This window comes from Asterias amurensis, chromosome 13 (genome assembly GCF_032118995.1).
Source record: "Asterias amurensis chromosome 13, ASM3211899v1".
Classification (NCBI taxonomy): domain Eukaryota; kingdom Metazoa; phylum Echinodermata; class Asteroidea; order Forcipulatida; family Asteriidae; genus Asterias; species Asterias amurensis.
In genome coordinates this window covers 8,914,772-8,941,669 of record NC_092660.1, presented here as the reverse complement: position 1 = coordinate 8,941,669, position 26,898 = coordinate 8,914,772, and the positions used below count along the sequence as shown (strand labels likewise).

General features: G+C 37.5%; 2 protein-coding genes across 10 annotated transcripts in view; one reads left to right on the top strand and one right to left on the bottom strand.

Moving 5' to 3' along the window:
* LOC139945937 (adhesion G protein-coupled receptor L2-like) overlaps positions 1–18,468 on the bottom strand; it is a 95,233-nt gene extending 76,765 nt beyond the window's left edge. For all 7 annotated transcript variants that reach the window (XM_071943468.1, XM_071943471.1, XM_071943470.1 and 4 more), the window contains exons 1-2: positions 18,379–18,468; positions 11,591–11,945 (exon numbers count right to left, since the gene is read on the bottom strand). The gene's annotated coding sequence lies outside the window, so the exon portion shown is untranslated. The remainder of the gene's footprint in view (positions 1–11,590; positions 11,946–18,378) is intronic.
* A 181-nt stretch (positions 18,469–18,649) lies between these two features.
* Positions 18,650–26,673, top strand: LOC139946151 (uncharacterized). 3 transcript variants are annotated; one of them, XR_011787213.1, is made up of 9 exons: positions 18,650–18,747; positions 19,423–19,475; positions 19,884–19,986; positions 20,234–20,316; positions 21,066–21,145; positions 21,339–21,491; positions 21,842–22,092; positions 23,249–23,466; positions 24,187–26,673. XR_011787213.1 is itself a non-coding variant. In XM_071943771.1 (9 exons), exons 1-8 carry the CDS (start codon positions 18,692–18,694, stop codon positions 23,385–23,387), a joined length of 918 nt encoding a protein of 305 aa, XP_071799872.1. In that variant the 5' UTR covers positions 18,650–18,691; the 3' UTR covers positions 23,388–23,425; positions 24,187–26,673. The 3 variants fall into 3 exon arrangements, 2 of the variants coding, with proteins under 2 accessions (XP_071799872.1, XP_071799870.1); XM_071943771.1 differs by having other exon boundaries at positions 23,249–23,425; XM_071943769.1 differs by having other exon boundaries at positions 23,249–23,433.
* The last annotated feature ends 225 nt before the right edge of the window (positions 26,674–26,898 follow it).

Genomic DNA, 26,898 nt, shown 5'->3' with positions numbered 1-26,898 from the left:
AAAACCAATTTCTTTGATAAGTACAAAAAGAGTGGGGCATCAGTTGCAAACGATGTAAACTTTATGAAATGTTGGCTGGTAAGCTGTTTTTGCTGACTGGATATTTATACAGTGCACAGCAGGCTTTGTGAAATGGGGCCCTCTACGGTGTTTACCAACCAACAGTGGGAGCGCACCTATGTCTGCTTAAATATTGTTGTTATTAATATTATGCATGTATGGCGTCTGCCAATCAATAGCGAATGCATCTATAGTAGTACAATGTAAATGTATGTAAAAACATATTTCATAGGCAAGGCTAATATAAAGCAGCCATGAAAAAATGAAATTCTTGCTTTCAGTGCAGTGTACAGGCATTGAACTATTTAATAAAGTACATCTGCGGGAACATGCTACTTAGTGTATGAATTGAGTTTTCCATAATTAAATCTCTTGTGAGAATTTGCTTCTTTGTACGTAATGCTTGAGAAGCTTTGTGACACACTGGTTAATTTATAGCTGAATGCATGACAGAGATGCTCGACCATGTGTAAAGTACCAAAAGGTAAAAATGCAAACTGTTTCTACCGACTGAGATTACACATACAGCACAAATATTGGCAGTCTCCTTATTTAGTCAAAACCTTTGTGACTATTCGTTATAACACAACTGGCGCATCTGAGAAATAAGACTAACAGTAACACTTTTTTGTTGTTAATAAAGTAATATTTACACTGTGCACTGTGCACAAAAAATTCACAGGTGCATTTATGAGGATTCATAATGTACATTAGTCCATTGGCATTTTGAGCAACACAAGTGACCCAATGCCTGTTTCTCTTTATTAAAGCCATTATACACTTTCGGTAAAGAAAAAAAATTAAAAGTTCACAGATTTACAAATAATATACAGGGTTTACAGAAGGTAATGGTGAAGGACTTGTCTTGAAATATTCTTCCATGAAATGCTTTACTTTTTGAGAAAACATTAAAACAATATCAATCCTCGGTAGCGAGAATTACGGATGTATTTTAAACACATGTCATGACAAGGCGAAATTTTCCCGTTATTTTCTCCCGACTCCGATGAGCGATTGAGCCTAAATTTCCACAGGTTTGTTATTTTATATAGAAGTTGTGGTACACGAAGTGTGGGCCTTGGACAACACTGTTTACCGAAAGTGTCCAATGGCTTTAAACTTTGACCAAGAAAAGCACAGACAACATCAGTCATCCTGTTTTAAATCCTGGTCAATATGGTGACAGAGTACTTGATCCAGTCCCATCTAGTCTACAGGTCTACTTGACAAGGGCCAAATTTGACTGCGATAGTGGTGCGCTAGTACAGCCATCGATTTCACAAAACTCTTCCTAACTTAAAGGGTGGCTGCAGTGGGTTTTTTAAAAATTTAAACGATTAAACATGACTTTTTAAACCTGAAATATTTTTAATTTTTTTTTATTTAATGCGCAAGTTTGTTAAAAATGGTTTTCAAGAGATTAGGGGAACCCACCCCGCCCCTAAAAGGGAGCCTTCATGTGACGTCATGTCGGGAACCCGAGCCGTTGGGAACCCTGGCTGTGTGCATATAGAGACGTGTGCCCCAAGGTGATGTCAAAACCATGACTATGCCCCAAGCGAAGCTGAGAGCATAGCCATGGTTTTGACATCACCGAAGGCCTATAATTTTAACTGTGCCCCGATTATTAAAGGAACACGTTGCCTTGAATCGGTCGAGTTGGTCTTTGAAAAGCGTTTGTAACCGTTTGTTATAAAATACATATGGTTAGAAAGATGTTTAAAAAGTAAGATACAATGATCCACACACATTTGCCTCGAAATTGCGTGGTTTTCCTTTTACTTTGCGAACTAACAAAGTCGGCCATTTATGGGAGTCAAAATTTTGACTCCCATAAATGGCCGACCGTGTTTGTCGACGAGATAAAAGGAAAACCACGCAATTTCGAGTGATACTTGTGTGGATCATTGTATTCTACTTTTAAAATATCTCTCTAATCATATGCATTCTATAACAATTGGTTACATACGCTTTTCAAAGACCAACTCGACCGATCCAAGGCAACGTGTTCCTTTAAGCAGTCACTATTTCAATAAAGATTCTTCAAATCAACAAAAGTGACAATGATGAAAGGTCATCTGTGTCGCGTCGTGACAAGGAACGCAAGCCGTACATGTACATGTACATCAGCACACAAGAACAACCTATATTGTGACCATTATTTTCAGGGCGAGCACAGTCGATTGACTATGCCCCAGGCATACTCAACTATGACGTCATCTTGATAGACAAAGCGGGCATAGCTATTTCCATGACTCCACTTCTAACCATTCAGATTAGAGGACTCTATATGAGGTACATAAAGTACAATGTTGTATGTAGCCACATGTTAGGGTACATACAGTTACTTATAGGTACATAATTGTTTTATTACTATTAGTTTGACTAATTCGCAATTAAAATGAATACAATTTAGACACACTGTACTGTACATAAAGGCCTCTTGTACAAAATGCATACTTTTGCAGCAACTACTACAATTACAAATGTAGCTTGCTGACCAACAACCAAAGTTTCTACGTAAGTTGCTAAAACAAGAGGGATGAAGCATCCCATGAGATCACCCAAGGGTCTATGTTTCTCCATAACCTCCTCCCTTAAAGCAACCTCAGCCTGACGCATTCTTCTCAGCAGAAAGAAAAAATAGGGAGGTAAAAAAATAAAAAGCCTCACAACCACCCGCTGGTTTCCCATCAATGAAACTAAAGCCAAAGGGGCGTGTTGTCGGCAACCGTACACCACCAAGTCATCCCGTAGGCATCTTCGGAGGTCAAGACTTTCTGCTTTCTTAAGACCGGCACCCCTGGACCGAAGCAACATGGGATGCTGGGTCTGGTTCCTGCCCCTCTAATTGGAGCCTCACTGGATACCAAGAAACTAAGGTTTTTTCTTTCCATCATGGAAGACCGCCGGTTTCATTTCAGATATTTTTTATATTTTTTATATTTCTATAGGCCCTAAACATTTTGTTTAGCGTTGATGATCAACCACAGCTGACATTCTGTTCAAGTTGAGAATACAGCGAACTTTTGGATAGTTTTGGCATTGCTGTATGATGACAATACCGATAATTTAGTGGTTATCGGTTATGAGCAGGAATGAGGAAAGCTCGTCTTCTCCTCCATAGACCCCCACCGCCCCCGTGGCATCTGGCCTTCAAGAAAGTTGTTGAACAAAAATAAATTCTCTTTGTGTACCCATAGGTCCTGTGTGTTGTGTAATTGCACGCAAAGAGAAGGGGCTCGCCCTGGTGTTCCTGGTCTGATCAGCAGCATATTGTGCCCCAGCTCCTTGTACTAAACCATTCTACATGGTGCTATAAAAGAAGAAGTCTCATGATTTAAACGTAGTCCCACACCACTGAATAGATATAACAAGCCACTATTAATATCCCTCTCTGCAAATAACTACCACCTGGAAATCTGACTGATTGGACTCCTCCCAATTGTTAATCTCTTGCAGTAAGTTTTCCCACACATTCTTGGAAAGTGTGGGTGGGGGGGGGGGGGGTGATCGTATTGTGAAGAACTAAATGGTGTGTCATGGCCAAGCAGTCAAGTACACTGGATTCAAACTCTTAGCAGCAGATTGTGGTTCTAGTCCCGAGCTTAAACTTGTGTCTTTAAGCAAGACACTAAAATCATTGTCACTTAGTCCTTAAAATAGAGTGTAAGACATGTACATAAAACATGTATAAGCCCTAACAAAACATTTTTTAATAATGAACCATTCTTGTATAGCTGATCACAGAAATCTTTATGCGCTAAGAAAAAAAAATTGAGCAGTTAATACAAGAAAGTAAGGTTGAGCAGTAATACAATAAGGTAAGAAAATAGAGACAAGTAAGTACATGTACATGAAGGAAAATTAACTTAGAAACGTTAAGAGAAGGGATTTAACAAGTGTTTCTGGCATGGTCCGCATGCAGCACCTTGTTTAAAACAAAACAACATGCTACATGTATGTACGTGGTGTAGAACGTGTCTTATAATTAAAATTGCTCCGCACACCTGACAAAATAATAGAGAGAAAAAACAAGTGCTTGATATGAGAGGCCCTTCAGGTGTGATAAATCGCTATAAGAACTGTATCATTATTATTATTATTTCTATTATGAGCAAGGCTATCCCCCAGAGCAAGGTATCAATTTTAGCTACTGTACATGTACGTATGTATACTATGTAAGTGATTTTGTCAAGCGAAACCCCTGCTCTGTGTACAGCAAATATTGCAGTGAAGTTAGCTACTCATGTGAACATAAATGTAGCGCGGGGGGGGGGGGGGGGGGGCATTGTTTTATTCACTTGCCCGCTATTGCGCCTGCAACTAGTATGTCAACGTGTGAAAATCAGCACATTTTCGTTTTTTGAAAAGAGCACTTCCATTGGAAAAAACATCAAAGTCTCTGGGGAACTTTCTGAAGGGACACTAAGGCCAAGACCATGGCAACGGAGGCAGTGCCCTCGGTGAAATTCCAGGTATGAGAGACGGTTGCACTACTTGACGGATACAGTCAGTCCAATGAACAAGTCAAAGTTCCAAGGAAGAAAGGCTTTCCAATTTCCAGCTCTTCCCCATCTCTTTAAGATCCAAATGAAGCCTCCAAGGATGATATAAATCACATACCTCCACAAGACACCTCATGCTGATAGATACTAAGCACACGTTGGCTTTAACAGATCACAGGGTTCCTTGAAATACAGTGTGTTCCATGTTTTTTCTCTCTCTAGTCTGTGGATTGCGTGCTTGCATTGATTGGAGTGTTTAATCAGTGTAGTGTGAGGGGGGGGGGGGGGGAGGAGGGCAGGCATGTAATTCATCATTTGTACACAAATTACAAAAGAACATGATTGTGAATAATATGTTTACAGTACAATGCATGCATCTGGCATGTTTTGCCAGCAAGCTAAATTACACTTAGCATTATAGGTCACTGTGTGCACTGTTTTCTACTTCAAGTTCAAATTAAAAACGTGATTACAAATACCTAGCGGTCAACCTCTTCCAGATTATCTGCCAGCATTCAACCTTGTTTCAATACCGACCTTCCCTCGCAGATGGGGAGATTGCAAGAGAGGGACCCTTGGAACATGATGGACACGAAGTTTTAAAAATGATTCCTATCCTACCCAAGGTGCAATGTTGCAAGTCTTTTCAATGGTGGTAAAGGCCACTATTCAATACAATGCACAGGGTAACATTGTGTTTTGTACAAGTATGGGTTTTAATTTAGTAAAACTTCTGGCGAATCTGTGAGACTGCCCTCTTGTTTCGGCTTGTGTACCTCTTCAGAATGTTCAAACACAATGTTTTAAAAATGAATGCTACATGTACTCTCAACTAGTTGGTTTATGCATTTATTGCTTTTTGTTTCACCAGTCAGTGCAGTCACCACTGGACTTAGTCTTGGCCCAAGACGTCAGTGATCGTCTTACGGCATGATTTCACCAACTTGACTGACTCGGTTAAATCATTCCGTGAAAGGGCACGCTGTTGCGATATTACAACCGGGCCAAGTACACTATCCACTATCGACACAGGACGTCTTGAGCCAAGACTACACTGACATCACTTCCACTTCATCAAATACAAATACAAACTAGATTCAAATACCACTTTCAGTTTTTTTGCGGGTTGGCTTCTACGTTGAATGGAGTGAAATGTTATCAGTGTGACACCCACTGTGCCCATCCTCGATTACTTCCTGTATTCAATTGGTCCATTGCTCAATCTCTGCGCAATTGACTTCCTATATACATGTATATGGGAGGTAAAATTGACTCACCAATGGAGTTGAATCAACAAGCGAGGTTATGATCGATGTTAACTTTAAACCATTAAGGGGAGCTTCATACATATCCCATGTAATCATATTATTTTACCTTGTTCGTTATTATAAAAGCACTTGATAATGTTGATAACTCAAGGTCTAATTTCATGGCTATTAGCCTTTAATGGCTACATGTATGCTTACTAAGCTAAACATCATTTACTTCATAGTTGAAAGAGAAAGTTTTGCTTGTAGGCATGCTTACTTCAGTGCTCAATTTTGAAGCTAGACTGCTTTTTATGGCACTAAAAGTAACTCAGCGCAAGAAAGTTCTATTTTTGACTTGTAACCTTATTCGGGTTAGCATAATCTGTCTTTGCTCACGTACTACTTGTTGTGCTTTTTAGGCAGCTTCACAGGTATAAAAATGGTCCAAGCATGACTGAAATTTAATTCCACTTTGTGAGGACTTGACCCTGAAAACCTTGTCAGTTTGCTTCACAACAACAGTTAGGGCCCTACATTTTATTTGCTGAGCAAAAGGTGTCATTTGGCTAAAGGAACATTACAGAATTGGTTTTTGCTAACAAAACAGCTGCTGAAAGTGTAAGCACTTTATGTAACCCACCATATATACACATAAGCTAACAAACCTTGTAAAAGTTTTAGATCGATTGGCCATCTGGGTCACGAGAGAATAGTGGAAAAAAACGATTATAAATTTTGCATTGCATCGATGCCAAAATAAAAATGAATCAAACGCTCAAGTCTGAGCGATAAACGCGAAGTTAGATTATTGATTTCTCATCAAATAGGCTATGACATTTCAGACAGAAATATTTCAAGGGATGTTTTCAACAATCATCATCTGTGGACCGTGTAAGTTTTATGTAAATCTGTGATCTTCATGATTTTTGTTTCTTACCAATTCTGTAACGTTCTTTTGAAGTTTTGGGGACTTGAACCTGTAACCTCCGGATTAAAGTGTCGGCGCTCTACCAACGGAGCTATCTGAGACCTGAAGTATTGTTTTATTTACCAAACTAACCACAACTTTTCTTGATATTCTTTGCTTACATTGAATATTTTACATCCGTTTAGAATAGATTGTAATAGTTTCATTTTTCTCAACAAACATTTAAAATGTCTCTTATAGTCACATGATTTGTCTACTTTCATGTGATGATTACAAACAATAAAACTCTGATTAGAATATAGAAAGGTAAACATTATGCATCGGGCTGATAAAGGGAAATGAACACACAATTTAAGTTCACTTTCATTTGTAAAGTTAACATCAGAACCATTACCAAACTACAATTGAAATTAATTTTGCCAATCCTGCGGACTGGAAATGACTGCCAAACCCTTAGACCCGTGAAATGGATGACTGTCAAGTAATAGACTACATGTAATATAGAAGCCACACCTTCACAAATGTTCCATGTATTTTGAATGTTGATGCATAACAAAAAGCTAAATGCTGCATCATGTGTATTTTCTCAAGGTTACGTCAACTGCTAGTTAAAGCTAAATGGCATGATTATTAACAGAAACTTACTTTTGGGGGTTTGTTTGTTTTGTTTTATTCTCTGAATTTTTGTTTTGTGTTACCTTGTAATTTATATAATTAAAAAACTTTGAACGGAAAATTTATGTATCTATATTGTACATTTTGAGCTAAGACCAGCCAAAAACAGACCTGGCTTCTTTAACAAAAGTAAGCCACTTTGTAATCCAGTTTATAAGCACTTTCAAAACACAAATAAACAAATAAAACAAACAAACAAGGAGCAAACAAACTTCGCTCTCCACTTGTAACTTTTCTACATATATACACAGTCATGTTGCTTTGGAATTCATAAAAGATCTGCATGATAGGCATATTGGAGGAAATCCACCAAGTAAAGATGGATCATGGCATAAGTTCCAACTTGATGAATCTGGCAGGCTAAGGATAATTTGCTGAGCAACAATCAGTTTGCTCAGCAAAAACTGGATAAAGCAGGAGGACTTTCTGACTGAACACAAATTAAAACAAACTAAAACTTGTGATCTTTAAAGGAATGATTATAAAATGAGAAACAAAAATTGTGAAGATCACAGATTTACACGGGCTAATGAATGTAGAAAACATTCCTTGAAATATTTTTGTCTGAAATGTAACATTTGATGAGAAATAAATAATCTATTTTCACGTTTGGAGTTTATCGCTCAGTGAGCGCTTTATTTATTTTTGTTTTGGCATCGATACAATGCAAAATTTGTAATATGTTTTTCACTATTCTCTCTTGACCCAGATGGCTGATCGCTCTCAAACTTCTACAGGTTTGTCAGTTCATGTACTATGATTACATAAAGTGCTTACACTGCCAGCAACTGTTTTGCAAGCAAAACCAATTCTGTAATGTTCCTCTAAAGAGAACAGACTTTTTGGGCAAGGAGGGGCTGAATTGTGCATTCTCTATAAGGTGTGAAACCAACTTGAATTTGCCTGCCGCCTTGATTGCAGAACACAGTGTACCATGAACAAGAGAACCCGTGGAATAGGGAAAGTGCGCTCCTAACCGAGGGGTGAAAAAGTCCAAGTGTTTCCCCAGGGCTGTATACCACGGGGATAAGAGCTACAGTGTGAAAAGGGCTTGTGTTGATACTCCACAGAATTGAAAGATATTGATCAGTTGTTTACAAAGAGGTAATATTATTCAATTGAAAAAAACAACAAGAGCACAAGACTTATGTCCTAGCCAGTTATGAGTTTACTGGCCTTATGCTCAAATCACCGTCCTCAGGCAAATGGTCCAAGGGGTAAATTTCAAGGCCTGATTGTGTTCTTCAAAACAACTGAACTTCTGATTTTGTTCTAAATTGTTCTCAACTAGCCTAAATTTGTAGTCATTGTTATTGGATGCTTTTAATTTTCGTAAGCATTTTCAATCGGTTTATCTAAAATTGTTCAGTATTTTCTTAACTTGCTTAAATCTTTAACCCCTGTAAAGAACCTTAGGACCCTTTGGGAGTTAGAGGCGCTATATAAAAGCTATTTTGAATTCTTCTTATTATTATAACAAGTAAACATGATTTGGAGCTTAATCCCACACCTGAGGTCCCAAAAATGCTGACTGAGTATAACCATTTATGATGGGTTGCTGGGTGACACCCCTGGAGTTTACCCCTTCTTTGGGAAAGTGCCCGAGTTTGGTTTGCTGAAGAAAAGTTTACACTGAGTATAATCCTTTACAACAACAATACTATCCACAGATTCTCAATTCAATAATTTGTTTATTCCATACTCTTGTTGGAAAAAAAGAACAACTGTGAAAATTAAACAGTTAATACATATAGAAAAACAAATAAAAATTAAATGCACAAAAAAATCAAAAGCGCAAAATCAAAAGCGCATAATTCTGGATCTTTTTTTTAAAACACACTTTTGAAAACTTTTAAGTTACAGAATTTGGAGTCTTCAAAAGAGTGTAAAAAAAAAAGATCAAGAATTATGCACTTTTGATTTTTTTGTGCATTTAATTTTATATATTTTTTTGTCACAAACTCGTTACAAGGAATTTACGAGTATGTGACAAGAAATATGCTATTAATTTAAGAAAGTGTTTACAAACAGTTGTATGCCCACACTTCTTCAATTCATGGATCATGTTCTGTATCATTCACTCAGAATGTCAACAAGTTAGAAAACAAATCGTTTTAGCTGCAGTTTGTCTCGAAACTGCTCAGGACTTGCAAATTGGAACAAATCTTTTCGCAGGCAAACGGTCTGATCGTCTGCATTCAATTTATCACGGTATGCATTTCATTTCACTTTAATTGGTCAGGAAGAGACAGATAATTGGTCTCAATTTACTCGCCAGCGGTTGCCTAGGACCACAGCTGGCACTGGGTACCAGTGATCGCGTTCATCTAGACCATGGGAAAATGGCTGGGTCGGCGGTAATACGATGCTGGACACCAATGGCGTTTGAGGTGTCAGTAACGGCCGACTGTATGAGAAGCAATTTGTTTAAATCAAGGGGATGGGGTGTGGGTGCTGTGTCACTTTTCGAGTCTCAAAACAACCCTGACTTCTTCAATGTTCTGAATTAAAGTTCAATTCACATTAAGTGTCAACTGCAAAGTACATAACGTGAGCTTTCTTACAACTTGGTCTTGTAAAAATGTAGTCAACAACTTTTCAGAGAAAGAATATAGAAGTAAAAATTGCGAAAGACGCCTCTCTATCTGGAATGGTGAATTTCTTTTCAATTATTAACTAAGTACAAGTGTCAAGTGATCTAAAAAACAAAAATAAAAACAATTGGATTGAATCATCATTCACAAAGACATTACACAATGAGGTAGCCTATTATTACTCACTTAAAGAACATAAACAAAACATCAGGCTTGTTCAGTCAGAGTTTACAGGCCAGAACGCTAAAATCACTAGCCTTCAAGCCCTGCTACGTACGTACCAGCAAAACGAAACACCACGTTATTGAGCTTTGCAAAGCCACACACGTAATTTAGCTTCCTTCATAATAGGTCTTCTACATGATAGCATTTTATGATGCATTCTCTTTTCATGACTAGCGTGACCTTTAGGTCATTTCTGGGGCAACAACAGCGACCTTACATGGGGGGTCACTTGCGGTGCTTTTGTAATAAATAATCTAAACAAAATAATAATAAATTAAGTTCAGTTTCCGATTCATTACTAAAAATATGAATCACCATATTTTTTGAGTCAGCACTATTAATCAAAAACAAATATTTGTAAGGTTAAAGATAGGCCTTACTTGATAACCTCAACATTTGAAGAAAAATAAAACACTTGGAATCATTGACAGGGTTCTCCGCAGGATTTTTCAAAACTGTGGGGCATTCCAGATCCATATTTTGAGCGTCTTGGCCAAAGGACGCTAAATTGAAACAAGGTATTCAGAATGTTTTCTACTTGGTGTTAATCCTGGTTTTAAATGCTCTAGTGTGCATTTTGGAGCATGGTTTTATCTTGATGAATTTTATTTATTTATTTATGTATTTGTTTTTTATTTATTTATTAATTTATTTCGGCCAAAATTTTCGCTCTCGGCACACAATTTAAGTGTAATGGCACACAAATCACGCACATCGGTCTAATACGCTAGCTTTAAATGGAGAGAACCCTTAACATAAATATTCTTGAACTTACCTATGTTAGGGTAAATCGTTGAAAAAAGAGGTTTGTAAACAAGATGGTCTAAATGACCGATGTTATAAATCTCAATTAATTTCACTTCATCCTTCTAAGCGACCTCACCCTTTGGAAAGCTGGTTCAGCCTATTGTTACCTTGCCAATAGGTCAACCATGACATTTAACTGCAGATTTTTGCCAAAATTGTACACTGCCTTTATTGAACTTGATACAAACTGGTTTTGCTTAAATTCTCTACATGTACCTGTGGCCATGCTTATTTTTTTTAAATAGGTGGAGTTGTCAATGGTAGCATCGGTGCAGATAATGTAACATCAACTGTACATGTACCCTAGTATTACAAGGCCTGTACTGTAGCCTATGCTTTGTTTTTGAAAGGGCAAAGGTACCAACGCATTTTCTCCTTGGTAAAGGGCACCTTATGAAGGAATTGGACATTTGTTATAAGGGCACCAAGGCATGGAGGTAATCGCCCTGTTGCTTGCCTTTGTGAAGTATCAGGCCTACACATTTAATTCTAAACTGTTGTTTTCTTTCATTGTTTAGGGCCTACCTGGTGTCTTGTACTTACCATATAGTGGAAACCAAACTGTCTCGTGGTCACAGTAGAAAGCCCCCGATGTTTACATCAACATGAACAAACACACAACCAGCAAATTCTCCTATCCACAAGGTCTCCGCAAACATGTGTGCGTTTTAGTCCACACGTACAATACATTCACAACAAAGGCTCTTATACAGCCGATGCATCGGTCTTGAACGAACAATGAGTCTTCACTAAAAGGTAGGTCAGCTCACTCCGGTGACGTGGAACAAACCAATAAATTTGTTTTAAGTTTTTTTTTAAAGTCTTTGTCGGGAACGAAGTAATCAGGAACGGGTAGATCCGGTGCATGTAAATTCTTTCAACACTCTGTAGTTCACCTCTGTGTGGGAGAGACAAGAAAGGAAACAAAATACATGTTATACTTGTTGACAAGCAGGGGGACCTAGTTTAATCGTAGAAAAAAGGTGCTAAATAAAATTAATCTGCCCAATTTCATAGAGCCACTCACTAAAAGAAGCTACATGTACAAAGCCCAACAAAATTATGTTAGTATGGCTACAGTCAATCCACAATCTCACATGTAGAATTTGTGACTGGGATCCTGCCCATTTCTGTTTACCAGAAATTGTTTTAAAGTTTTTTTAAGCGTCTTTATAAAATTTGGCTCTGGTTTGTACTCCATGGAAATAAACTTATAGGCCCCTCACAGCACAGGAAATCGGAGGTTTGTAGCAAAACATTTTGGAAAACTTGAGAACTCAGTTGAACTGCAGGTCAAATTCTTGCCACAACTTTGCCATAATCAAATTTCATTGCATTCTACTTTGAATACATAGTAGGTTCATAGGATCAAGGTATAGTTGAACCGCACTGCGCGCTGGTCTACACGATAAGATCAAGATTTAAAGATTCCTTTTTCTCATCTCGACAAACATCCCTCACCAAAACTTCAGATTTTGCCCCTTCTATCTTCCTCTCCCCTATCTCCTAACTGTCTCCTACACATACATAAGTATTCCTAGACTTGTCAATGTTTGTTGCGATGATAGCGTTCTCCGTGATTCTGAAAACACTGGCGATCTTCTCGCGAGATGGCTGGTCGCGAGGCTATTGCTCTAGCGACTACATGTATGGTCTCATTTACAAAATGTAACCGGAGAGCAGTCCGGGAGCCAGCAGTGATCTCGCAAAAGCAGTCTTCAACCACGGAGATCTAGCTTCTGAGTTTATTGCGATATCAAAACATAACTGACTTGTCCACACGTCAGATCCTATTCCTATCACATAGACATGTTGACAACTTACTACCTCCTTAATGTTCAGCCTCTTCCCGCTCCAGGAAAAATGTATTTTATTTTCAGCGGTTACCTGAATCCGATAAAGAAAACAAGACTGAGTGATGCTTACATGTATTGTATTGCCTACTTGCTAAAGTTGTGAAATGCTGAACATAATCTGCTCTAACAGCAGGAGACTGTCTGAGCTTCCAACAAGTACTGAATGTGGCCTTCAGAATGGTCTGTTGCAACACACACACACACTGCTAGCATTTCAAGAATCTTATAAACCGTAATATTATATTACGTTTCATGGGGTTGGTTCTAAACACATTGTATAGGTGACAAATGCTCCACTGCTGTTTTGTACAGGTCTTTTGGAGGGTTGAATGTTGCAACCAGACAAAAGAAAAACCATGCAAGATGTTCTGAACAACTTTTGTTGAAAATTTGCAAAGATTTAGTAGTTTAATCTTAATAGCAAGCAACAAGTTACTGTGTCAAGTATGCCAGTACAACTGATTTGTTTTCTAAATTACAAAAGAAGTTGTTACAGATAAATAGGATTCTAACTGGAAATCAGACATTAACTTAACAAATTATCATTCATGCCTGTACAAAAATACATGTAGCTGCTTGACCTGAATAAATTATCCTAAAACAACTTTTAAATTTGAGTATTAAAAAAAAGAAAAAAAGAGTGAAAAAAATTGAGTCCATTTTTTAAAATCATTCCTTAAAAAAAACTATTCTTCTTTTCTTTGAGATCAAACAAAGCCTCTCAATAGGGCCTACACTCTCATTCCCAAGAAAAACAGACCACACATCATGACGAAATATCATTCCATTTTCTTAACTCTACGTTTGCAACATGTCGAAATATCATTCCATGTTCTTAACTCTTTGTTTGCACTAGACTGTAGCAGCTTGACAATTTCAAAGTAAACATTAGAGAGTTCTCTGACAGTTTATAAGAAAACGCCCACCACTCTCTCTCTCTGTTTGCCCTTTTAGTCACACCTTGGTGTAATCCATTGAATACAAATCATTTTGCGGGAATCAGGATCATTTCAGGAAACACACTGTGGTTTCTTAGGCTTTGACAGATTCAACCACAAAATTGGATGATTTGCTTTTCTACAATGCTGGACTCAGGAGATTTATTTTTTTATTTTTTTTTATAGCAACCTCAGTGGGATGCCAATTGGAAGGTGCTTGAGTCAGAGGAACTCAGGGTTTGTGGTAGTCAAATTTTTTTGACAAAAAGGGTTTAAAGTAGGGTCCCAGTATTTACGAGGTATGTTGGAAAAAATGGCATAATTTGTAGTTTTTTAATAAAAACTGAGTCATATTTTCAAGAAGCTACATATATGTGAACAGGGGTCGATTTCACTTTAAAGCCATTGTACCCTTTCGGTACAGAAAAAAAAAAAAGTTCACAGATTTACAAATAACTTACAGGGTTTACAGAAGGTAGTGGTGAAAGACTTCTCTTGAAATATTAGTCCATGAAATGCACTACTTTTTGAGAAAACAGTAAAACAATGATCAATTCTTGATAGCGAGAATTACGGATTTATTTTAAACACATGTCATGACACGGCGAAACGTGCGGATACAAGGATGGGTTTTCCCGTTACTTTAGAAGTTGTGATACACGAAGTGTGGGCCTTGGAAAATACTGTTTACCGAAAGGGTCCAATGGCTTTAAAAAGGTAGCCCTAACTTACATTAAGGACTATAGTCCTTTTCAGGAGTTATTAAAAACTCAAGGCTAGTCCTAGGTTAGGACGAGTAACACGCCGTCAGACTAGTCTTATCTCTTTTTTTTTAATAAACAAATCAAATCCGATAAAAGTCTGAAATTCCTTAACTTTGATGCACTGACACTGGACGTTCAGTTCTATGAAAGGATACACTTCAACTGGACGTTCAGTTCTATGAAAGGATACACTTCATTTCATACATGGTAAAAATATTTTCTTTCCATAAATATTTTGATTTGGTTTGGAATATGTAAGATGTAGAGTCGGTGACAATGGCCTTGTATTTGGAGCCCTGCTGGCCCATGATTATATAGAAAACAATTACTTCAGCCAATATCTAGATGGCCTAGATTTTATCCATGATTACAGTTCATTTACTGTTAAATATCAGGAGCACAAACTCCACAACAAAACAAACTGGTTTTCAATATTGACCAGGTTGGTCATAAAGCATTGAAAACTGGAAAGAATTGACTCTTTTGAAAAAAAGGAAGGAATACTTTTGAAATTCAAGTAAAGAGTAAGGAACAAGTTTGAAACAATGGTTTAAACATGTGAAAAAGATCAGAGGCGGAAAAAACTTTGATGGATTTAAACGACACGTTAAAGTTATCAAACAAATAAACCTCAAGAGAAACTGACAGGATATACCATACCAAGTCAGTTTCCCTTTTTTTTCTTTTTATTTTTGATTTCTAAAACAAAAAATTGCATCTTCCGAAGGTGTCCCACACAGCAGTTAAAACTTCTGACCCCCCCCAACCTTAAATGGCTTCTGACTGGCACCCTGAACAAAGATAAAACACAATACGGAGACCGCCAACATAGGGCTAGATGGCTCAGTTGGTAGAGCAACCAGCCAATAACCCAGAGGTCGTTGGTTCAAATCCCGCTCTAGTCAATGTGAAAGACTGTTGTATGTGTGTGCTTGGTGGTTTTAGTCAGTTTGAAGATCTACGTAGACTACCAGTACTCTCTGCATTTGACAAAAGCGCATCATATCAAAATATCAAGAACATGAAAGGATCTGCTCTTAAATTAATCAGCAAGCTGTAATAAATGTAGCCCACTGACTTAGGGTCTGTAATTCCAGACATTCGATAGGAACATGGCGACAGAAATCTCTCAATTTGTCTCCTTCAGTTCATGAAGGATTTGTCTACTATTAGGCCATGTTAAACAAAAATATTGTTTACACTTTGTTTTAAAATGTAGAAACTCCAGAACATTTCGCACTCCATGGAAGCGAAAAATTCATTGCCTGCATTTTTTGTAAACATTTTTGTACTATTATTATTCCGTTTCCGTTTTTGGAATAAAATTCGATACAATACAATAAATACAATTATTAGACTTATTGGCCCAAATGTATATTTTTTTAGTTTTTTTTTTAGGGGGAGAACAAGATTTCTCTTCCAATCTGCAGAAATTGAAGCAAAATGGTGACAGAGAACTATTTTTGTTTTTTTCATGGCCTAAATGCCAATAGTTGATGGATAGTATTTGTTAATAATAACCCCTCAATAGAAATGTCACCAATGAGATCACTAAAAGTGGCTGTAATATGGAAACCTGAATCCAATAAGAGGGTTTACAACGATGTATTTATGAAGTAATCTGAGCTCCCTCAAGAAAACGCAATAATATTAAATCAAATTTGTACTGCCTTTGACAGATTAGAACAGTGAATTTACAACAAAACAAAGCTTTTGGTTTGCCTTTTTTTCAGGGGAAAATGCCTTTTTATCTTTTCTTTCAGATTCTCGGATTGTGTATTCCAAATAATGGATTTAACTCTTCATGACCACTCTAGGTTTTGGCAGTAATCTACTCAGTGGTTGTAGAATATAAAGCAAGACAGTTCTCTAAAGAACAAACTCTACCTGGCAAGTAGATACACACATGGTGTTACCGCAAACCAAAAATGTATAAAAAATTGCTACCTTTTTCAAAATTAAATTTCCATATCATAGGTTGTTTTATTGTATCCATTTAGACAGGATTTTATAACACTGCTCCCCAAAACTAAAGGTAGACGATTGTGACACCCTATTACAAAAAAAACACAAAAAGTATATGGAAAGCTTTCTACCATCATTATCCTCAAACTATAGTTTAATGTAAATCTGTGGACATTGTGTTTTGTGTCCTACAAAAAAGTACCCACACCCTTTAAAGCATCAACTGTAAATAACCTTGTACTGGTTTTTTAAGGACACTCAACATTCATCAACAAACCCGCACAAACAACAAACAACACCAGATCAATCCATTATTAGGTCATAATGACTGAAACTCAATTGGCCCCTCTGGTCCATCAACATTCATAGCCTCCAACAAGCCATGATATGAGTAGACACCTAATTAGGGGTACAACAAGTGGCCCTGCCCAGACACCTACCAGTTTTGTCAGGGTATATTATTCACCATGTGAACAGAAGGGATTATCTCAGTGGATTGAGTAAGTCTTTTCAGTGTCACATCAAGGAGTTTGCATTGAGTAAGAAGTCCTGAAGCCAAGTGGGATCAATCTTGTGTGGGGCTTCTGTCCAGTGTCAACTTGTTTTCCAAGCTGAGGTGAAACAAGGCCAAATAATAAAAAAATCTGATTTTTTTTTTACAAAAAGTGGGGGATGTAAAGGTCTTCTTTTTCCCTTTTGTTTATTGGTGGTTTTTTTTTTGGTTTTTTTAACACCTCGATTTTGTCAAGATTAATTATTTATTTTTTTGTTTGTCAAGATTAATTATTTATTTTTTTGTTTGTCAAGATTTTTTATTATTTTATTTGGCTAAAAAGAGGGAAAAAGTGTCTTCTTTTTGTTGTTGTTTATTAATATTAGTTTTTGGTTTTGGCAATCTGCAAAAAACACCTTCCTTTCGGGACGAAAACTCCAGACTCAAAATTGTGTTGAAGAATTAAGAAGCATAAAATATGGGTAACTAAAATCAGTTGTTGAAAGAATGGTGCCAAGATGAACTGTTTAGACGAGTTGGTTGAATTAATTCATATTCCTCCCATGGTTGGAGTATTGATTATGAGTTGACTCGAATTTACATGTACACAGGTCTAGAAATAATTTAGAATAATTTTATTCTAGTTTTTTTTTAGTAGTGGTAGCACTCAGCAACTGAACAAAAAAATCAGCACAACACATTTATTAGGTGGTAGAACCCTTTCTCCACGACCAGGGTCACTATGGTGGTAGAACCAACACAAAGTGATTCAAATTGCTTGTTATGCCTTGCAGCCTTGTACTTGTGGTAAGAAATCATAAATCAAAAATGTATTTTTTATTAAAACATCATCATCATGATGGAGCAATTAAAACAACAAGTTGGTAAACAAAATGAAGTTCTTAATTGAATATTAAATAAATCACATTGTCTACCCCATGGTCAGAACCCTCTCGTAGCCCCACTTTCGAGGCTAAATCCGCTCGTACCGTAGATAGTAAAAATGGTAAAAACAACTCATCCAAAAGTTATCGTACCATGATCGTACGACGACCACCACCACACTACAGTCCAAGCGGACCCTTCATCGCGACAAACGACGGCCGACGACCAGCACGCACGGCAAGTAAAAAATCCCCCATCACCGACAGTTTTATGCTTACAGAAACCGTCGAAAAAAACACTCGGGACTTCACTTAAAATGAACAAAATATTACTCCAGCCAAACAAAAATACAAAGGGGTAGTTTTTCGTTTAACTTCCACACATTGAATAAAAAGTGAAACATAAATTTTGAGAAATTCTGAGGACTTACCTCTGAGCTCAGATCTCCACGCTGTGATCCTTTTACGAAGTTACAGTACGATTCCGATCCCCCATGCATCGTGCACTAACCTGCCACACACACAGACTCATCGTAGCAAGCACAAACAACGAGACGGGGGGGGGGGCTTGGATGATGACACATTGCAAACAAAAACAATCCACGGTGTTAAAAATTACGCCCTCATGTGGCCGAACTGAAAAAGTGGACCAAAAAGAAAACAGCGGCAGTAGAAATCGCGCCCTCATGTGACAGCTTCAAAATAGCCCGGAAATTTCTGGACAGACGACGGCTTTTTTTCAAGATGTCGTCGCGAAAGCGGTCGACGAATGATGGAGACTGGGTGTGTGGGGATGCTAAGTAAGTTGTCAACGAGTTTCTTAAGTTAACTCAAACTATTGAAGACAAGTGCAGGGATTGTGTTGTAGTAGTTAAGTCCGACACGTAGGACAGAAGTTCCTTCTATGAACAGTATGCACTGTAAAGAATAGCCCCTTTTCTTGTTACTCGATCTCGATTGCAACTGCAGTGCTAACTTAACTGGCTACAAATTTCTCGTTTGTTGTTGGGCATAGCCATTTTGGGGAATTTTTTTTTAGGGGCTTCGCTTGGTCGAGTTTGGGTTAGGTGGGATAGCTGGAAAAAACTCTTGAGTTGCAGTCGGGTTGGTGGTGTGATCTGTTATTTAATTAGGTGCACTAGTTTTTGAGCCCTGTAATGTAAGTGTTAGTGTAAATGTATCATGATCGATGGCAAAAATATTGGAAATCGGATGAGAGTGTGGGCTGGGACAATCATTGGATAACCTTCCGTATGGCGCCACCACTTTTTCACTCATTTTTACAAAAAGGGATATCTCATTGAGGTAAATTAGATACTATATTGTTTCATATCGAATGAAAAAGTGGTGGCGCCATACGGAAACTTTTCCCAATTATTTGTCAATCATGTTCATTTTGTCATGCCTGGAAAATATTGCTAAATTAATCTAACCTGATTTGACAGTGACATTAAAATGTTGTTTTCTTTCCCCAGATGTGGAAATGTAAACTTCTCTCGTAGGCATCAGTGTAATCGCTGTGGGGCAGGTGAGTATTGTTTACTACAAGACCACCTCGGACTCGGTCAGTGGCATGGCTGAGGAGGCTGAGCGTAAGACCACCAGAGACTCGAGCTCTGGTGTTTCTGTTCAGCAGAGTGTGGGTTCAATTCAAGTCCCGTCATGATGCTTGTGACACTTAATCATTATTGCTGCGTCATTCGGATTTGAAACACATTCTTTAATAGAATAGCATAAACCCGATTGGCTGGAGATGTTAAACAATGGAAGCATGCACATCATGACATACCTGTATACACGCTGGCACGACTCTCAGCCAAGGATACATGTAGCTCTTCATTGACCTCAGCTTTTGATGTCCTTTTCAATGGGTCTTTACATATAATATGATAGAAATGTATTCAAGTTAATTGTTGTTTTCCCTTTTTTTTCACAGAGAAGAGTCACACTACAATCAAAGCCGGAGGTACTGCGATCGGTAAACAGCTGGCGGAGAAGAGTAAAGGTCTCTTCAGTGCGGACGACTGGCAGTGCAAAACGTAAACTGTTCCTCTATTAAATCCCCTTATAACATGTATAAAGGGAATCACCTGGCTGCTGCTCCCCAGGTTGTATCATAAACTTTTCAGCATTTTTTTCAGCTGACCTGGGCCCAATTTCATAGAGCTGCTTAAGCAGAATAAGTGCATTGTACATCTATTTCATCTGTTGACGAAGCACCATGATTAATGTGTTTTGTGCGCTTAATAAATCCATATAACTATTATGATTATATAATGTTCACAGCTGCGGTAATGTCAACTGGGCACGACGATCTGACTGCAACCTTTGCAAGACACCAAAGTTTGGCAAGCAGGAAGCGCGAACAGGTAAGAAATCAAATTCATAATCAGTGGAGACAAACCTTGAGGCTTGAGCAGTTCCCAAGTATTCTTATAACTCACTGCGCCTTTGTTTCATGTGTATCTGTTGTAAAATGAAATGATGATAATGTCTTTCATCACTGTATATTTAAATCATAGTTTTATATTTATGTATTTTGTTTCTCCATCTTGGAGCTTTTTATCAATGTTTTGACATCTAAATTTTTTCATTTTTATCTTTTTTAATGGACAAACAAATTATTGAATTGAAATGTCCTGGGCTTGAATTTTACACTGAACCGTTCCCTCACAAACCACATTGAGTTCTAATCCAATGAGAAAGTTCTTCCGTTCTGACTGTTGAGACATGCAGCTCCGCAAATAAACAAGAGAAGCTGTCAGCTGTTAGTCAATGCAAAATAAAATTACATAATGCACCCACAAAAAAAATCAAACAAGAATTTATTAATTTTTTTGCGGTATTCTCTGATACTGCCTCTAGCCACCAGGCTTGCTCTGTGATCAAGTGGTAATACATCTGCTCTAGCAATGCAAAGGTCGATGGTTCGAATCCTACCAGAGTGATATGCCTGTGGATTTTTTTCCCCACAGAACTCGGGTTACTACTGAGTGTACAGTGCTTAATTGGTGTAATGGTAGAAGCAAACTATTTACACACCCAAAAATGTAGCACCAACAGGAAATGATTGCGTTTAAAAAAAAAAGCTGTGATTTGTGATTTCTTTCCCTCCTAGGGTACGGAGGCGGCTACAATGAGAGACTAGGAGTGGAATACAAGTCGGACAATGACGATTCAGACGGCGAATTTGATATTGTAAGTCTATGAAAATCATTCATAACGAAATAATCATAAAACTGCTTTTGTATAACGCTCTTCTTCCAGGGTGTTTTACAGAGGATACAAATTTGAACAGATTAAGAAATTTTGACAAATTTAAGATAAACAGAGATTAAGAATGTCTTTTTATGCAAAGTTGATCATCATGGTTTTCTGATTTTTGTTTTAGTATGGAAGAAAGAAGAAGAAGTATCGAGGGAGTCTTCCTCCGAAACCAGAAGATGAGAAAAAAGAAACGAGAGCTCAAGAAGAAGAAGAAGAAGAAGAGGAGGAGGAGAGTGGGGATGATGGAGACTTGGATGCGTATAAACTAGACTCAGATGTATGTTTTCATTATTAATTTGTATTCATTTACAAAAAGATTGTTTTTCCTTTTTTCCTTTCTAGTTTTCTTCTCAGAAACTGGATGTTTATCCTGCAATGTCAATTATAACTGCCTCTAGCTACTGGGCAATCTCAGTGGTCGAGTTGGTAAGACACTGCTCAACGAGTCCCACCCGAGTAACATGCCTGTGATTTTTTTTTTTCAAAGAGCTCGTGAGAGTTGTGAGTACAGGGTTCTAAGATACATTGGTGTATATGGGTAACTGGTAAAACCCAAATTAATATTTTTTATCTCTATTGCGAATATCCATCGATTAAATTGGTGATGTTGTACTTTTTTGTTTTTAGGAGGAGGATGATGACGATGAAGACTTATCAAAGTACGATCTAGACGCGGACGACGATATCCCAACCTCTAAACCCTCAGCTGAATACACCAAGACGACGACGATGCGCAATGAGAAGGTCTCAAGGTCCCATTCTCAGACCCCATCGGGTAGCTCTGGCTCCTCCTCGTCCTCGTCAAGCTCCAGTTCATCCAAGTCTTCTGGTTCCAGGTCCTCTAGCGGTTCCAGTAGCTACAGACGGTCTAGGTCCAGGTAAACGGTGCCGACCTGGGTCAAAAACTGCTCTGCGCAGAAATTGAATCCATTGACAGTGATAACTAGAAGTCAATGGCAAGAAAATAATAACTAGGAAGTTAATAACTAGAAGGTAGTAATGACAAGTTAATATTGATAAGTCCCCTCGATCCATTAAAGCCATTATACACTTTCGGTACAGAAAAAAAAAAAACTTCACAGATTTACAAATAATTTACAGGGTTTACAGAAGGTAATGGTGAAAGACTTCTCTTGAAATATTATTCCATGAAATGCTTTACTTTTTGAGAAAACGTTAAAACAGTATCAATTCTCGAAAGCGAGAATTACGGATTTATTTTAAACACATGTCATGACACGGCAAAACGTGCAGAAACAAGAGTGGGTTTTCCTGTTATTTTCTCCCGACTCCGATGACAGATTGAGCCTAAATTTTCACAGGTTTGTTATTTTATATATAAGTTGTGATACACGAAGTGTGGGACTTGGACAATACTGTTTACCGAAAGTGTATAATGGCTTTAAGCCCAAGTAGTGGTTTCAGCAGCTACAGCCAGTCTAGGTCTAGGTAAACGATGGAGGCCTGCCAAGGGTCAAACGCCACTCTGCTGCTCTGCGGAGAAACTGAGTCCATTGACAGTGATAAAGACAAGTTAATAATGAGAAGTTGATAATGAGAAGATAATAATACACTATCCCACTCTGCAATATAATATCATGTGGTGACTGCACAGTTGGATATTTCCAAATTTTCCGAAACTTATGGAAAGTAGGAGGGTTATTACAGGGTTATTATTTTGGCTGAATTCAGACTTTTTATGTCGGCCTGGTGAAGAAAATCAGACAAAAGGTTTTCCAAAAATAAAGATATCCTGATCGTTGGTCTACTTCTCTAGTGCTTTGGATACTGTTTCCAAAAGCTCCTTAAAATCTATAACCCCAGGGGTTACCAAACAGTAGAAATGGCATCATTTCAACATACCCTTGAATTTGTATCCAAGTTTCAGACTTTTTCGTTGGTAATGACTCTCATCCCTGGGTTAAATAACACACTGCAATGAAAAGATTCTGAAGAAACATCTTGTTGCCTCTTGAAGAAAAAAGACAAATCACTTTTTTTTTCGCAATCACCGTTTTATCCCCTCAACTTTAGATCACGCTCCAGTGATCGAAAGTATCGAAGGCAAAGTGATTCGAGGCGAAGTCGGACACCAGAGAAAAGGCGACGATCTCGCTCCAGGGAAAGGTCAGACAACCCCAAGAGGATGCGACATCGTTCCAGGTCGCGATAAAAAAAAACGGCAATGGGCGGCCTGCAGTGCAACTCGTGGTATTCAGGTTTGGGTGCTAGGTTTAGGCTAGGTGCAAAATGTATGTGTCGATTTTTAGTATTTCCTATTTTAAGTTTTTGGTGGTACTCGTAATTTGGTGAAATGCAATTTAACAAATTATGAAAAATTTTCATTGCTGCTTAGTAAACTTTGTTGACTCTTTGAATTCATTTGTATCATCTATTATTAAAAAGAAATTACTTGCTTATTTAATTTGTCATTCTTATCTTAAACACATGTTTGCTGCAAATTAATGGGTAACAAATTCTTAAAATGCTGCTCGAAAGCATCCTTTTGTGTTGAAGGTAGGATCATACTTAAGTAATGACCTCCAAAAAAACTTTTGTAATTTCTATCTGAAAGCTTTGTTATAAAGATAGTTTTGGTAGTAGGCATCCTGCGAAACTATTGCATCTGATATGCCCATTAATTAGAAAACGATAAAATCATTTGAATCCGAGAACGACTCGTGCGATACGAGGTCGGTACGCGTGTTGTCTCACTAAACTTGGATGGATCCAATGTTCTTTTGGAAATACTGACAGTTTTTTGCTGTTTACTCAACAAGTAGACACTGCATTTAGCTGAAACTTTCACATTTATTGTATCTTTCTTAATTGATATTGCAAACATATCCGCATTAAATTGACACAAACCAATCTATGACCCCCTCCTTTAATTCTTATCAACATCAAAATGACTCCAACCACAAAATGTTAATTTCAGTATTTTGTTTGTTATTCCCCTTTCTTTTCTCTAGGAGTGGAATCCTGCGAGGTTGATGATGCACTGTTGTTTTGTTGAGGGAAGCTTGGACCACCGACTACAAAAAGTAAGATTGGTTTAAAAGCCTTGCTGTGTCAAATAAGTTTTATAATACAATAGTCAAGTACCAGTGTCGTTTGATATTCTGAACTGGGCTATGCTTGGGTTACCAGTGACCTTTCTCTTGAGGATTCTGGTGCTCAAAATGTTATGAACAGTTAAGCTACTGAGTTCAGTCTGGTTCCCTGTGCCCCATGCCAGTTGCAGCTGGTTTGAAATAGTTAGAGCGTGACATAATTTGAAAAGGTTTACATGTATGTACAATTATTGCACAACTAAATACAATCAATCTGTGAAATGAATTGAATTGAGTTGCGTTGGCGAAATTTATTTAGTAAAGATATCATTTCTATCGCATTACATGATTAAAAACAATCTGATAACTGACACATTGTTTATCAGCCAATAGTTGTGTTACAAAATATACTTTTATCGTTTGCTAGAAATTGTGAATTTTCTACTGTTTAATTTTTATGTGTTTTTTTTTTTCACTTGAAAAAGTAGAAGAAAAAGTCTGGGTCACTTTAATAAACTAATAAATAGAAGTACTTTATTGAAGTAAATTAAAGACTTTCTCCTACCCACATCAGTAGGTTTGCTTTGGGGAAAATTTAAAAAGAAACACTGGCTGAAGTAGTAAAATGTAAAGAAATGGCTGATGATAAAATTTACAGATGCTACCGAAAGTGCAGTATTTTGATCACAGGCTACGTAGCTTTGCTAGTGTGTGGACTCGGTCCTCCATTAGCCTCTTCTCTTATGTCACTATGCGACAACTTTTGTTTTGGACTTGGATATGATTGGTAGGCCTGACCCTTGATAATAACCACACACACTGGTTGGGTCTACATTCCCCAGTCTTTTTGAATCCCTCCATTTTGGCAATTGGATGTAGAAGGATTTGGGACTGAAAGGTTAAGGCTCCAAACATTCTAACAGTTTTTATTTATTTTATTTTTTTATTGGGGTGGTGAGCAGTATAGATGTATCCTACTTAATTATATATGTAAAAGTAATGGCAGTGTAGTCGCAACAACATCTAGACGGTTTTTATTTAACTAAGAGGGACTAGGGCCCAATGTCATGATGCTGCTTACCAAAGAATATCGTGTTTACAGTAGGTCCCCTGTAAAGCGTGTTTTACTTAGGTTTGTAAGCGCGGAATTCTGCGTTAAGCAGAGCTATGAAATTAGGCCGTGTACAAGCTGAACAATACAAAAAAGCTGCTGCTTAGCAATTGTATACAAGTGCTTAGCGAAAATGAAAGGTTATACCAATTGCTGTACAGTACTAAGCATTTACATTGATAACCTGTTTTATACATGTAGTATGCATGAGTTGTTGTGTATACTTCAGTTGCAAGGGCCAATTTTATAAAGCTGTTTAAAAATACAAAATCGCTAAGCACAGCTTATCTTGCTGAGGAGGATCCTTCCATGCAAACTAAAGTCATGTCATGATTGCAACTGGTCCCTTTTAGCAGCAATCTATTTTAAGCAAGTCAATGGGATTTTACTGAGCTATGTTCAGTAAAAGAACATTGGAGTTCAAATCATACTACTGCTCTAATGTTATCTTTACACATTGCCAATGGGTTGAAAGTATTTTGTGAGAATATCTAGTTACTATCATTTTAATAAAGGTCAAATTAGCTTTGAACAATAATAGGACGGTGCATATATGTAGCAAGTGCTAGATTTCCAATAAGTTTTCATGCATCTCTTCGGCACCTGTTGTTGTGCACATCTGCGCTTTTTATGTCACAATTTGCTTTGTGTTGCGTTTGTTTTAGAGATCAACTGTAATTTTGATTTCAGATGACACTTTCTTTATTAAAAAAAAAACGGTTGGGGGGATAATGATGCATTCGATACACAATAGAGGGTGGAAAGCTTTCTGTATCCTGCCACCACTTAGTCACTCATTTTTTACTAAAAGGAATATCTCATTTGGGTAAATTAGATACTAATTTATTTATTTGGGGTTGAACAAAGGCAATTTTACTAGAACCAACCTCCAGATAAACGTACCGGCGCTCTACCAACTGAACTATCTAGCGCACAATGTTGGTGGTCTCCCTAATTTCCCAATATCTTTGTTCGGGGTGCCAGTCAGAAACCATACAACCGTAACTAATTTATTTCATAACAAATGAATAAGTGGTGGCGGGATGGGAACATTTTTTCTTGAGGTTTACCGAACACTGTACCACCTGTCTAGCACATTTTAGAAATTGTATTTTTTTTTTTTAAGTTAACATTTTAGTAATATTTTTTCCTACCAAGTTTATTACAAAAGAATGCTGCCATTTAAAACAAACTTTGTTAGTGGGATGAATTAATCTTTTTATTAGTAACTTGTTACCGGCGAGTACATGCAATAGATTGTATGAGCTTAATAAATACATGATTTAAGAATGAGATTACTTGTTTTGAGTAGCTTTTATTCTGTTTGAAACTCTTTAAATAAAAAGAATAATTCAGTTTGTAATTCGTAACTGTTTTCACTCAGTCCACTTTCGTCCTTTAAAGGAACACGTTGCCCTGGATCGGTCGATTTGGTCTTTGAAAAGTGTTGTAACCGTTTGTTATAAAATGCATATGGTTAGAAAGATGTTTTAAAAGTAGAATACAATGATCCACACAAG